Source organism: Pagrus pagrus, assembly GCF_965226575.1.
Source record: "Pagrus pagrus genome assembly, chromosome: 1".
NCBI lineage: Eukaryota > Metazoa > Chordata > Actinopteri > Spariformes > Sparidae > Pagrus > Pagrus pagrus.
In genome coordinates this window covers 3,533,708-3,549,334 of record NC_140185.1, presented here as the reverse complement: position 1 = coordinate 3,549,334, position 15,627 = coordinate 3,533,708, and the positions used below count along the sequence as shown (strand labels likewise).

General features: G+C 37.9%; 1 protein-coding gene across 1 annotated transcript in view; it reads right to left on the bottom strand.

The window, feature by feature from the left end:
• LOC311257956 (neural-cadherin) overlaps positions 1 to 15,627 on the bottom strand; it is a 316,443-nt gene that overhangs the window by 221,649 nt on the left and 79,167 nt on the right. The window contains exon 2 of the mRNA XM_084353949.1: positions 865 to 1,062. Coding sequence (XP_084210075.1) covers positions 865 to 1,062 — 198 coding nt within the window. The remainder of the gene's footprint in view (positions 1 to 864; positions 1,063 to 15,627) is intronic.

The window sequence follows — 15,627 nt, the reverse complement described above, 5'->3', positions numbered from 1 at the left end:
TGAAGAACATATATCAGTACACATTATCAATGACCACACACTGTACACCCCCCTACACATTTACATTACATACAGGATGTTCGGGTCCACTGGACCCAGGGTGTGTGTGTGTGTGTGTGTGTGTGTGTGTGTGTGTGTGTGTGTGTGTGTGTGTGTGTGTGTGTGTGTTGTGTTTCTTCACCTGCTGTTCCTGCACAAGGTTGCAACATTGTTGCAAAATTCAAGCACCAACACCGTCTGCTCTCACATTCCCGCACATTTTACCCTTTGTCTTGCGGGAATCAATCTTTATTTAAAACAAGTAGCACTTCATAAATGATCTAACAAAGGTAAAGGGCAAATATTAACCATATATGCTGTTTATATTGCTTGTAATTGGGATGAAGTAAACATCTGTTGAGTATTTTAACATAAAATTGTTGGTTGTGTTGAATTAAAAACCCAAAAATGCAGCGGGTCCACCAGACCCATGAACACTGGCTGAACAACAAAAATATGGGGCTAAGGGGGTTAATTACATTATATTGGAAAATAACTACAATGTAGTAACTACAATAATGTTACTAGTAAACTAAACCTTTCATGTCATAATGTCTGTCTATGGATGCAAAACCCAGAAGTGGTGCTGTTCACAGGTTAAATATTCTTTGTCAATGACTATTTGGTTGCAAAAATCTTTACCTGTCATAGCAGAAAAAAACCTGACATGCCAGTGAACCAGCATGCTCCAACCAGGATCTTGTCACTCACCAACATACCCTTACCTTGAGGTAAACAGTCAGAATTGTTTTTTGTTTTTTTTGTTTTGGAAATAAAATGTTGAATGAGACGACATGCAGGAGAACAGAAGAAGAAATAACATACCATCAGAAAGGAAGTACTCAACTTCACCATTGTTGCCTTCATCCCCATCCTGTGCGTGGAGCTTGTAGACCAGTGAGCCCGCAGAGGCATCAGGGGAAACCACAGCAAGGTAGGGAGCAGGAACCATGCTCCATTCAGGGACATTGTCATTTACATCAGTCACAGTCAACTCCACTCTGACCAAGTACCACTCTGGACCTGAAAAGGGATTAATAAAAGAAAGAAAAAAATGGGATTTTAGAGAAGGTCAGATAGGGTTGGGAAATGTCTGATACGAATAAAATGAATAATATTAAATAAACCATTGTAATACACCTAGTATTGTTCAAAACAAGACTTTTTGAGTATACAAACAGTTCTCCAGTTATTTTATACCAAATTATGTTGTCCTTTTTTAAAATTGGGTAAGCTTGGTTGAAACAACCAATGTTTCCACAATTCTCTGCCATAGTCCAGATGACATGCGAAACAAATTGTTCACTTTATCATAAAAGCATGAAAGTTGGTACACTTGTACAGTTTGGGGCTCTGAACATTTTCAGAGATGGAGCCATCGCAAAAACGGCACATTGCGGCCATGGCAACCATTTTACTTTGTGCCATAACTGAATTATGTATTTTGCATCATATCTCCTGAACCAAACATGATATCACAGAAAAGGTGATGTCTAACCCCCCTTTTATGAAAAAGTGAATGATTCACCTCAGATTTGTTGCATATCATCCAGACTTCCAGCCAAATTCACTCCCTTAAGCAGATACATTAGCCACATTTGGTAACAAAGCAAATGTTAGGCTCTAGCATAGTTTACAGAAACGTACAAAAAAAAAAGCCATATTCTATCTTTGTTCAGTTCAGTATTGTTTGTTTCTTTTGATTTATACAATAAAAACCTTTTTAGAAAGTACAATATACAACTTTCAGACTCAGATGTCAGGAAACAATGACATTTTGCTATGTTATGATATAGTGGAGTGGTAGGTCTAACATGCTGGTGCTGAACTGCGACCACTAGTGGTGCTCAATTTGGCATTTAGGACCTTTGAGCACGCTTGTCAAACACAGACACACTGAAGGGCTTGGTGAGTGGCTGTGGTCCCTAGCAGCCAGTACAGACTGGCTGAGGACGCAATACTGCCCACTCAAAAAAATGAATAAATAAATGTAAAGTAATTACAATGGAAACTTCTGCTGGAGAATTCAGGTTTTGTGCAACAAATACAAGTTGAAGAATAGCAATTAGGTGTTATGCAAATAAAAAAAACAGCAAAAATCTCCCATTTTTGCAATTCAAATTCTTTGCTAAGATTTGTTTGGTTTTCCCCAAAAAATATTCAGTTTGAATTAGCAGGTGGTAACAATGCCAAAGTCATCTAGTATGTTTCTTCTGAATATTCGGATGTTACTATTCAACTGTAATCTCACTCCCATCTTTCCTGAATGTCTCACATGGACAAGGGAAATATGTCCAAGATACTTAGGAGGCGATCTCTGAATCTTAACTAGTAATTATAATCAGTGCTGTGTTATTTGCACCCGTAGTAAACAGCAATCATATCAACACTGGCAAAAATCATAAAAATCAAAAAAGGTCCCTCACACACACACTCTCTCTCTCTCTCTCTCTCTCTCTCTCTCTCTCTCTCTCTCTCTCTCTCTCTCTCACACACACACACACACACACACACACACACACACACACACACACACACACACACACACACACACACACACACACACACACACACACAGAAGATGCTGCACAGCAGTGTTTGCTGGTCACAGCAGGGGAGCAGAGGAGTAATGTCAGGGCTGGAGCCAGAGGATTGCTCTCAGCTGCGTCACTTTTGGTAGATTGGCAGAATAGTTGTTTAAAAAAATGGTATAACTGTATTGTCCTATGTTTATTTACAGTTGGCTGAACATCAAGTCCAGATGATAAATTTGCTCTTTACATTTTACATTCTCTGTCATAACAAATGTAAGCAGTAAGACAAGAAGATGCATTTGTGTGAATGACTGTACAGTAAATGTTGAAAGGATGGAAGGTGGAGAGCAAGAGGAGAGCAGGAGAAAATTAAGTATTTTCAGAATAAGTGGGTGCAATCAAGTAATATAGAGCACAGCAAGACAAATGAGTTGAGTGACTAGTTGTTGGTTAAGTGTTGCATCAACAGGACTAAGAGTGAAATGCAGAGGATGAGAAATGACCCTGAGGTTGTTATAGAAACCGCAGGACAACGAAGAGTGGAAGATGGAAGAATTAAGCAGAGAAAGAAAAATGAAAACAATGAGCAAGCAATTGCATAAATCAATGGCATTATGGAAGAAAAGGAGGAAGCGAACGTTGCAAAGAAAAACATAAGCAGACATCAAAAGAAAACAGAAGAGCAAAATTAACCATCCGCATCTTACAAAAAATATAGCGCTGCACTTGACTGTGGAGTTCAACCAATGTATTTGTTGATGATCTCCCTGTCTCCCTCCCTCTTTCCCTGTGGTCGTAACAGACTCAGAATTAATTGGCAAAAGGACAAAGCAGCTTTGGGGAAGAAGGGACGGCATTACCCAGATAATAAATCACTGGGCTAATATACAGAGCACTATGCCAAAATGCATCTCACACACACACACACACACACACACACACACACACACCTTTCACTAATAATCATCAGTGGATTAGTGGCTAATGAAGGACTATAGGGAGATGTAGCTCGGTGCTATTACCATCCCTCACACTAATGCATCTCACTGGATCTATTGATATGTTGCAATCCCTAGAAACAGTGGGACCCACAATTACTAATAGTGCTATAGATGCTTTTCTGTGCCCACCAACCTCATTTTCTCCAATAGATTGTGAGTCCAAGCATTGCGACAAGTTCAATTTCGCATAGCACTATCTTGTTATCTTGTTCTCAGAGTACATACAGTATGTTTAGAATCATGAGCCCTTATGCACAAACCCGTCAAATGAAAATAGAAGTTGTGTTTGCTGTGGTTTGTCCATGTTAATGGATTTTTGTTATGAACACAATAGGGTTGGGTGACTGGCCGAATATATCATCTATCGGCGATGGCTCAAAAACCATCGCCAGTTGGTTTGTTGGAGCTGATTTTATTTTGCAAAATTATTGGTGCACCTCCGTGAAAATTTTACACAATAAATAATTCACCTGTAAGTGTCAAAAATCGGAACAGGCAAAATCTGTGGTTTTCTTACTGTGATTAGAAAGGGGAGGAGGAGCAGAACTAAACAGTGCAAAGAAATGCCAGCAGATCGCCTAGGGAGCGGGGCTCTGTACACAAGTTACTGGAGCAAGCTGACGAACAGTGCAGCTCTGCCACTCACGCTGAAGAGTCGCAAATAAATTTAACCTTTATGCAAGTTCAAAAACTGAACAAATCCATTTGAAGTGCTTGTCTGGTGAAAAAAATAAAAATAAAATAAATAAATTATATATATATATATATATATATATATATATATATATATATATATATATATAATGAACTATAATTTAAAACCAAATGTGTCCTGCAAAATATAATTTAATTTATCAGCCATTATCTTATGTATTATAGCTTATATATTGATACCTCTTTTGTCTTCTATAAACATCTCTCTCTCTCTCTCTCTCTCTCTCTATATATATATATATATATATATATATATATATATATTTGTTTTTTTCTATGCAGATTTCAATTGTTATACTTAAATTGACTTAAGTATTCCTTGATGTTGTTGACGTTTGTATACAGGCTTCTGCAGTTGAAGTGGATTATTGATAATCTGTTTTAATGGTTTCATTATACTGTTCATAGTCACAGCAACTTTCCTTTGTGTTCCAGAAAAAAATACTGTCTAGAACAACATAATTTTCCATGGCCTGTAACTTGTGGTCAGAGTCTTCAAATATTTTAGTTCCAGTTTATCCTAATCAATAATCCACTGAGTTAGGTGATTACTGTCTCACTGTCAGATGACATTTCTTAGTCCACAAAACATTTCTGGAGCTTAACAGCTAAAAAGCATTGCAGGATTCTCTGAAATGGCTCCATACAGCTCACCTGACGCAATTCAAGTCTCCTGGAGTATCACAATCGAAAAACTGATTTGAAAAAGGCAATATTTACACCCTGTACCCACTTAAGCTGAGTGCTCGCTACACTTTTAAGCCTAGCAGCTACAGTGAAGATTTTGTCTTTAAAAAAAGCTGTAAATAACGTCTTTTCAAATCAATTTGAAATTGCGAACGCTTCCAGAAACTTGGAGTACGCCAGACAAACTGTATCGAGCCATTTTATGTTTTTTTGTGTGTTTCTTTTTTTTTCTTCCCCCATTTACTTCAGTTGTTAAGGAGATGCTACAGGCTATTTTGCTGTGAAGCTCCAGAAATGTTTTGTGGACTACAAAAATTCACCCAACCTTCCATTTGCCGGAGGGTGAGTAGATAATGAATTTTTGGCTAAACTTGTATGCTTTAAGGTCACATACTGGCAAGATCTGATGCTGCCAAATATCTACTTTCACCGACACTCATGGTGTTGTCCTAATGATGAACAATGAGCAATAAGTGCAGATCTTCAGCACACCATCATCATATCAAGGACACATAGTAAATCAAGGAAACCTCAGCAAGCTCTTACAACAAACATGACACAAACACAAGCACACTCTACAAGGACAAATACTTTCCAACTGTTTATATTATCTCTGCCATGTAAGAACACAATTATGAGTCATGTGATGCGGTTAAAGTGCAAAGGCACAGCACCAATGGTATACAGTTTCTGAGTCAACATTACATTGTGCAAATAAAACCAGCTATAGAAAAAAGAACCCTTTTTTCTGCTGGAACCTAAAGATGTTCCTGATGAATGTGTTTGTCTCTGCATGTCTATATGTAAATGCATGTTTACATATTGTGTCTAAACACATGTAGTAGTGAGTATATATGTGAACTCAACCCTGTGATGGAGCTTGATGCCAAGTTAATAGCTGAATCAAACAAACCCCTCCTCCTCTGCCTTGTCCACTCTCCTCTGATGACCCCAATCAGCACCTCTCCTCCTCACTACTATCTCATTTTCTCAATATCTCTCTTTTTCTCCTGCTCTATATTGTGCTGACAGTAGTGAAGGCATTAAGTGGAACTCATTCCCCTCTTTCTCGCTGTCTCCTATGTAGGGTTAACATGCAGCACAAACTATTCCAGTCGTTTAGCCTCTAAAGGAAAAAAGTGCTATTTAAGTGAAAACACCTGCACTGTGAAGATGTATGTGAGGTGTCCTCTATACACAATCACATTTTGAAAAGACAGATGGATTGAGACAAATAAAAAAGACAGGCAAGGAAAAGATAGAAATAGAAATGCAATGAGATAGAAAAAGACTGAAAGGCATGGCAGAGAGAGAGAGAGAGAGAGAGAGAGGGAGAGAGAGAGAGAGAGAGAGAGAGAGAGAGAGAGAATAGAAAGAAGGGCAGTTAATTAAATGTCCTCTGTGAGGATTACAAAGGGCTATTTGGCCCTCACTGGTAACTGTTCCATCCATAATCTGTTTAAATGGAAGGCTGCCGCCGTCTTAGTGACTTTCTCACATTTTTACATGGAAATGCCAATTAAACCAAGGGATGAGAGAGAGGGGGGGGGGAATCAAGCTTTAGTTCTTACACTAATTGCAAATGATACAAATGGTTAGCCAATAGTTTTGCTGCTTATTCTTCCAGCACAGCTACTCATAATTGAAAATCTTCACAGTGCCAATATTGTGCTCAAATACACACATAAGCTGGCATGTAGACTGCAGAGACATATTCATAGAAGCGCAACAGCTCATTTAAAAGTGATGGTATTGGCTATCAATTGATCAATTGAAATCAATATTACAATTAGTTGTTGCATTAACATCAGTCACAAACAATTTAATTTAAACTGCACTCATCAATATTTTAATATTAACAATGGAGCAGACATCATGTAAAAGGAACCACCTGACTCTGGCCACATCTTTATGTTTGGTTTAGTTTCAGTATTGTCTACAGACACAACAGAATCTGTGTGGAAAAAGCACTGATATACCAACTGAAAAAGGAATGCAAAAGGACCAGTGATGTCCAGTGAGTTCCAATGATGTCACCGTTGAAGTCATTAATCCTAGGGCGCCCCAGTAGCTCACCTAGTAGAATGTGGGCCCCAAAATTGAGGCCAAGTCCTTAGTGATTACAACCCGGGGCCCTTTACTTGCATGTCCCCACCCCTCCTTAATCATTAGAATCATCAGAGAGGTAACAGTATTATCATTACTAAGGTGATATAGCTGCTGATCACACTTAGCAATGGTTAAATAAGCTGGTCAATTGTAAAAGGCACGGTGCTGTCACCATTACAAATCTTAAACTTTAAGATGCCTCTCAGATGGCATTTCTAACACAGCTGCCTTGAAAAGAGACAGGCAGAGTCAGTAAAGACTGTGATGCCATGTGAACATAGATTCAGCACACAAAATGGGATTGAAAGTTGATTCATACATTTCTGGGTAACAACAAGTATATATCTTTATTATCTCAAAGAGACAACCACTAAGAGAAGAAAAAGTGAATAAAACAACAAATAACAATACTGTATATAGCTCAGAGAATCCCTGAGGTTGGAAGAGAGAGAAGAAATGCAATCTGAGGTAAGAATAGAACAAGTTAAGACCTGTAATAAAGCACTTCTTCAACAAACTGCTGTGTCTGATATAGGCATGGCACAATTTAAAAAATTCACGTCATGATTATCCGATCCAACATAATTACAATGAACAGTGTTATCCCGATAATCAACAAAATATTCTTCAAACTTTAAAATATAATCTAAAATTGTGCGAAAACATAATATAATCACAAAAAACATATTTTCATTGCATCACAGATCTTTTTTTTTTTTGTGAAGGAACAATGAATCTTAAATCAGAAAACATAAATCCTCCTGCACAAATGAAGGATAAATAAATGGTGGTGACCTCATCTCCCTGTGTTTTTTTTGTCTGGAATCCATAGTTATTTACATGCATCCAAATTTAAGTTGATTTCTGGGGGAAACAATGTGCAAGCCATGCCTTAAGGCCATGGTGGCAGGCTGTACGCCAGTGAGTTAGACAGCTTTTTCAAGTCATTCAAGTGAGAATATTCACTATTATCTCGATAACAAAAATTCACCATAGTCAACTTTATGTGAGTTTCGTTTATTGCAATCTGCGATAAAATCTTTTTACGTTCAATCCTTCCTCTGAAAGGTGTCCTGGTCAAGTTTTCTTGGTCATTAACTTGCCGAATCATACAACATGGGTGTGTTTCAGGTGATCAGACAAATAGTTAATAATAATAATAGAATAATAGAAATAGTTTTTCTTCAACCCAAAGTCTCTGATAGGATAACATTTATCTTTGTTTTAGTCTGTATCATGTTTAATGAGTGTGCCCACAATTTTTTTCCAGTTCCAGCTCTATCTGATCTGCAATTTTTGCTTTCAGGCGGATTGAAAGAATTGAACGACAGTCCGTATGAAGGAATTTATTTAAATGTCAGAACTCAATTAAGAACTGCTGTTTGGCTAAAGTTTCCATCAACATACCTAATATTAGCCTTCTAAAGCCAATAATTGGACAATCCTTTCCTGGGATTACTGTACTTACCATCTGGATCTATGACTGTTTTACCAACTGTGATACCAGCTATTTTTCACAACCTCCACTCTGTTGCTCCAATTAGAAGGTATTAGTCTTGATATCCGAGGTGACGCAAACCTCACAGCACAATAGGAAGACAATGTGTCCCGTATTTAACAATCTACTAATTACTAAATCCTTTAATTAACTAAGAACAGTCTAGTTCAGGTCAGCGTATGTGTGTACCGTTCCGCTGAGGTAATCTCTGTGATCTCTGACTTTATTAAGTTCTTTTAAGGTTTGCTGGGATTCAGTTGGGATTTCAACCTTCTGTCTCCTGTCTCCCTTACACTTTGCATCAACATTTAGAGCATAGCAGAGATTAATACTGTATGAGAGTCAATGCAGCATTTTTTAGAGAAAGTTTTAAAAGCAGCAGCTGTTCACAGTGCCAAGTGCTCGCATGCAGATGGAGTTGCCGATGGTCTGTGAGCTCAGGCCTCATATTATCCTAGTCATTTTGCTAAAAGCAAAATGTCAACTGACAGGGAAAATCTTAAATCTAGCCCCCGAACCAAAGCTATATTTATTTCCTTACCCCAAACAAATGTGTCCTTCCTTGCTTAACTAAAGTTCTGTATCCTAGTTTATCTAGTTCCCGAACACTGACCGTTGTTGCCTAAAATTGAAAAAACTGCATGTGCAACTCACTCTTATTCCAGCAAATAAAACTTTTGCCATTAAATCCTGGATGACGAGGTGACAAGTAGAGTTTATCTTTGCACTGCAGCAGTGCCTGGTAAAAAATAAAAATGTGCATGTAGATTGTTTTTCATAAGCTGCTGCCAGCCAGGTTCAAGGTTTTGTAGCCTGGTGTGACTCTAATACTTTCTGCTTAACCAATAAAACAATTTACAACAGCACAATGGATGTAAAGGTGTAGAATAACACTGCTATTAACACAAAAATCTAGAAAAAACTGCAATTATACTTAATATAATAAAACTAATGTGTATGTATTTTATCCATGTACAGTACAACATTTCCAACAGTGTAACTGTCACCTAATCCACAGCAGTTTGAATGAGTGAACCAGAATTTCATTGTGTTGCACACAATATCAATACACTGCAGCAAGTTTTTCCAACTAGTAATTTGCCAGGGTGCTGCAGTGAGCCATGAAAGCAGATCTCCTTTGGCTGAACAATACAATAAAATTAAAATAATGAATTAAAAAAAATGTGGTCCTGTTAGTTGAAAACTGCAAATTGACTTTATCAGCATGAACCTGAGATAAAATCATGCAACTCCTGTAAAAAGAACAAGAGATTCACACTGACACTCTACACAACAACAAACAAGACGAGGAAGCAGTATTGCATGCAAAGTTATTCATTTTTCAAGTAGAGCTGAAGCAATCTCCCCATTAACCAATCGACAAAATGATTCAGCAGCTAAGTGCTGTATCGTAGGCAACTGGACTTCTTTCAGTTTCTTGAAGACGTTTCACCTCTCATCCAAGAGGCTTCTTCAGTTCTAACTAAATGGCGGGGAGTTGCAGGCTTTTATACCCTGAGTGGGTGTGAACCCTTACATAGTCATTAAGGTCATATCTGAGTCGTTGACCCAACCAGCATGCATGTGGGTCTTTAAGGTGTGTTAAATTGTCTGGGGAGGGAACTCAGATTCAGCAGCTATTTTTACAATTAACTGTTTTTCAAGCAAAAATGCCAAATATTCTGCAACTCCATCCAATGTTTTGCTTGCTACTTATCTCTGTAGTGATACTTACCTTAACAGCTTTTGGACTTTTTGATCAGAAAAGACAAGTAGTTTAAAGATGTCTTCTTGGGCTTTTGGATATTGTGATTTTTCACTATTTTTCGGACATTTTGTTGGCAAAAAGATGAATTGATCCATCAAAGTAACATTCATCTAATGAATCGATTATGAACATAATTTGTGCACTGTAGCTCCAATTTCATACTTACAAGGCTGTAACATATTAAATGTTGTCCTGCTTCAGGACACTTTTGCACTGTGTAGCTGAATTATGATTGAAAGATGACTAAAAATATAATAAAGAATTAATCTGTTATCTGTTGATTAGATAAACAGTTATTCCGACGTTAAGGACTCAAGATGTAAAAACAAAAAAAAAGTACCCCTGGATTTTTTATGTGACATTTAGTGTATTTTAGATAATCTTTGTTATTAATGTTTTAATTTTAACTTTTGCTATTACACACCATGGTCCAAAATAGAGAACATTTATTGAATGATTGAATCATGGGAGAATCTAAACTGCCATCATCAACTTAATCTACTGTATCCCTTTAAGATACACAATAAAGTCAGTGAAATACGACGTATCCCAAGTCCTGTTACTTTAGTGTAGAAGGCTTGAATAGAGCCTTGCCCCCTGGTAGAACTTATTCAAAGGCACAACATGTCTATTTCTCCCCATCATTCTACACAAATCTGCTTCCCTCTTGTCACTAAATCAGCCATGTCATTAAACACATCTCAAACATGATGATGACACACAGACCTGAAACCTGAAAAACGCACAAGATCTGTGGGGGAACAAAGTGAAAAACAGTGTCAGTAACAATCTGACTGCTCTTTGTTTGGTTAATTATGAAGTCAATGAGAAATTACAGTTTCTAAATGTGTAATGGCATTTTTACTATGCCAGAAATTCATATCTCTCATGTGCCTGACCTTGATCGGCAGCAAAGCTTTGATCTAAAATGCTTTTTTCATAAGCTTGCATACAAATTTAGTCACGCTAGTTTCTGTACAACATTATGCATTTATTTCATATAACCAAATCCCGACACAGATTTTGTCAGTGAGCAAGAAAGCACTGAAATGCTCAGTTGATGTCAATGGTTATGTCGCAATTCTAATACAGCAAGTGGCCTGTAACATCCTTGCAAGTAGCTCTTAAACCTGACATGAATCTGAGATGAATGAAGTAGTAATGTTGCAAGCATAAAATAGTAAGAAAATTAAGTTGTAATATTTTGAGAAACAAGTCGGGCATTGTAGAGTATAAAAAAACCTTACAATCATAAAGTTGTAATTTTATGATAAAGTCGGAATTCAAGCTACAGAGCAGCCAGCCGCGTGCACTAAATGTTGAACATGGAGCATCCTGTTGATGACATTTTAGCACAGTTTTCACAGATAACTGAATGCTTTTGCATCTTAGTGCCGCTGATATTTCTCTTTGAAATAACATCTGGACTAGCCATAGCCTAAAATTACGACTTCATTCTCACTGACACAACTATAGGTTTACCCTCTGCAGCAACAGGAGGGAAACACAAACAGAGCAAATGCTTATTTTTGTGGCGACAAAAGGAAAGTAAAAGACAGCATTTTTTTCAGAAACTGATTGCTTTTATGAAAAACTAACTAAATAACGGATTACTTGAATTGCAGAACTAATGCATAACATTAGTTGTTACAACAAAAAGTAGTACTCTGAGGGCCGGATCTACTAAGATCCCAAATTGCTTGTACTAATCTGCGTTCGCAATCTAGAAATTTGCGTGTGGGGTTGAACCGTGGTTTGCGGGCGATTTACTAAGAGTGATTGCGTTAATGACAACAGGTGCGTGTTGGAGACATGCCTATTTAAATTAGGGTTTAGTGTGTTTCATGGTTTTCAGCATGGCGAGTTTGAGAGAGCGAAAGCACAAAGTGAAATTCAACCCTTTGGAATTAGAAGTGTTGGTAGAGGAAGCGAATAAACATTTCAATGAGCTGCAGCAAAGGAATCTGACGGTCGCGCAAAGGAACGCTGTGTGGGAGAAAATCGGTGAAAAAGTTAATGCTGTTGGAAAAAACAGGCGAACAGTGGATGAAGTGAAAAGGAGATACCAAGACATCAGAAGAAGAACAAAAGAAAAATTGGCGTATAATAATATAAATATAATAATAATAGTAAACTTGCAAGGAGTTTTGTTATTGCAGGTACTACGTGACTCCTTCTCGTAGCTGCAACAGCTCCAAAATGGCAAGGCTGGATAGGCGATATGTTCTAATGATAGTTTCCTCATTCATCCCAAAAATGTTCACACGAGGGTGAAAAATGCGTTCTCGGCGTCTTCTTCTTGCAACAATAACCGCAGCCATGTGTGCGCAATTACGCATACAAACCGTTTGCACCTCCCTTTGAGACGTGTTAAATATAGACGCAGTTTCTATGAGCAAAATTGCGTTCAGGTTTGATAAATTACTTTGCGTGTGCTAAATTAATATATTTACATTTTCTCCACCCACAACACGCACAATTGCGTGTAAACGCCCCATGTTGCATATTCATTGCTGCAAACGTACTAACTGAATGCAGACGCGCTATTTTGCACCTTTGACAGATGCAACCCTTTTTGCGCACTGTTAGTAAATCAGTTTGTACATTTTTTTTGCGTGTGCAAGGAGTTTGCACACGTTTTAATACACGCAAACCTTTAGTAGATCCAGCCCTTAGTACTCTAGATTACTTTGTAATAAGTTACCCCCAACACTGTTAAATATAGCCTCTAACTTGGACATTCAGAAGTTTATTTTATTGTTGAACAAAAAGTTTTTTTTGACAGGTTCACATCTGAGGAGAGGAAATACATCTGTTCATAAATGAGTAACATTATTTACTGTACTGAATAGACCAGACCTACAGATATACTGTATATGTAGATACGTCACTGGCTGCTTCATGGTGACTGGAGCAACACATTGAAGAAATCATGAAAATCTATTAAGGCCAGAGGTCTTTTCACAATTAAATCATCACAGCATGGTGAGTCTTCAACATATTTTCAAGTTGTTTGGTTTGTTACAAATGCCAGACATGTATTTGTGGTTCAAGATACAGTACCATTAACTATACAATAAATAAATAAAGCCTAGCTAGCAAAAAATTGGCATTTTGCCCCCAAAAAGTGATGGGACACAGTAAACCAATGATCAAAATAGATGCTGGAGTTTGTCTGATGACAATAAATGTTTCTTTCTCTCTGAATTAAAACAGTAAAAATCATAGTTTTTGCATGAATCATTTAAGTCGACTCATTATGTTAAAATGACAACAGAATACCTCTGATTGCTACCAGTCAGAGATTATCACCCATCCATCCATCCTGCTGTAGACTTTTTGTAGACACATCAGGAATAAAAGGGGACGAGCTAGATATTATTTTCATATTCTCTCTTTCTTACTGCTTCTCCTGTCAAGTTCTCTGCTGATTATAGAAAATGGAAGTTAATTGTTTCATCTCTCATTTGCACTCTGTTCCAGCAGTTGCAGAAGGCTAGTAGAGGGGGCCGGGAGTCTCAGAGATAATGAGAGATAAAACCATGATGGATCTGGCAACCCGCTTGTTCGGGCTCACTGGGAATGGCAGTTGCAAGCCAGCATGCTCTATGAAAATATGGATTCCAGTCCAAAACCTTGAGGCTGGCTTAGTTCCATCTGTGAGAAAAAAATAAATGGAATAAGAGACCAAAGGAAATAAAAACAGAGAATGAAAGAGAAACTGGGAGGGAGAGCAACTGAGAGAAAGATAAGAAAAAGAGGGCAAATGACTTGAGATTGTGTGTGTGTGTGCGTGCGTGTGTGTGTGTGTGTATATTGAACGTGAACGGTAAAGCTGTCCTTATGCCGACTTTCGCGAGACTTTCTCTATGTCTCCTTTATGTTTCCTTTCATACTTGTTATTTGTGGTTGGGCAGCGAAACAGTTTATACACAGGCATACACAGAAACACACACAGATGTGAGGAAAAAATCTAAAGTAAATCATTTTGAGGCCTAGATAAGTTAAGTGTGTTTGGAGTGGAAGTACGCCACACATAGACGCCTATTGTCGTTAAACAAGTGTTGAAGTGGTGTGTGTGTGTGCGTGTGTGTGTGTGTGTGTGTGTGTGTGTGTGTGTGTGTGTGTGTGTGTGTGTGAGAAAGTGAAATGCAACGACTCCTCCCTTCACTTTTCCGCTGCACTATAATGCCAACAAACAGAACAGCATGAAAGCGGCTAAATGGATTATTAACCGGATTATTAACGAGCAGGCGTTAGAGGATTAGCCGTGTTGCTTTGAAGTCAATCTGAGGAAGGAGAAATTGACTTGGAACACACCACCTCCCTTTCCTCTCATTCTCTTCCTCATGTTTTCTCTCCGCTCTCTATCCTTTTTCTATTTTGGTGTAAATGAAAGAGGGGAAAAAAAGTAACTTCACTTGTAAAAGTGTGTAACTCAGCAAACCCACACCTTGGCAGCAGACTTAGATGCATGTGAGCCATATAGGCAAACCATCTCACCTACTTCAACACCTGGCAATGTGTTCATTGACAGCATTTTTACACTTTCTGTGGTAATTACATTTCTATTTATCATGCTACCTTGATGAAACTGCAAGATTATTCAAATAAAGAAACTAATCTTGAACATCAAACGCCTCACTGATTGAATAGCCCCATTCAGATGTTCAGCACATTAAACATCTTCACTCGGAGTTTCTGGTGTTTAAAGCTTTATTTTCTCTCCCCTTCAAGCTTAGGATTTGGTTCACCAAGATGACAAAAAGAAAAAAAAACAATTAATTTACCTCAAAGTTGTGTCTAGTGTTAAGTTATCCATCAGAGGCTCCTGCCTCTACCATTGAACAGCATTGAGGATTTATTCTAAAAAAGATAACAGCAATGTGCTTTTCTAAATCAGTGAGAGTCTTTCCAATATACTGGAAACTCACAGAACATCAGAGCCCCCTGCCCTGCATGCTTTAGATGTTTTCCAGCTCTAACACACGTGATTCAAATGAATGGGTCATTATCAGGCTTCAGCAGAGTTTGATGACAAGATGATCATTTGAATCAGGTGTTGGAGCAGCAAACATCTAAAACATGCAGGGCAGGGGGCCTCCAGGAACAGGACTGTAAAACACTGGTCTAAGTAATGTTTTAATGAGATCTTAAAATACAGAGTAAAATTGTTAGGTTTGATCTAAATATGACTTTATGCTTTGGTTCTTCTTGCATACCTTTTATCTCATAGGCCCACCTACATTAATATTTTTGGCTTGGCTACTGTCTGAC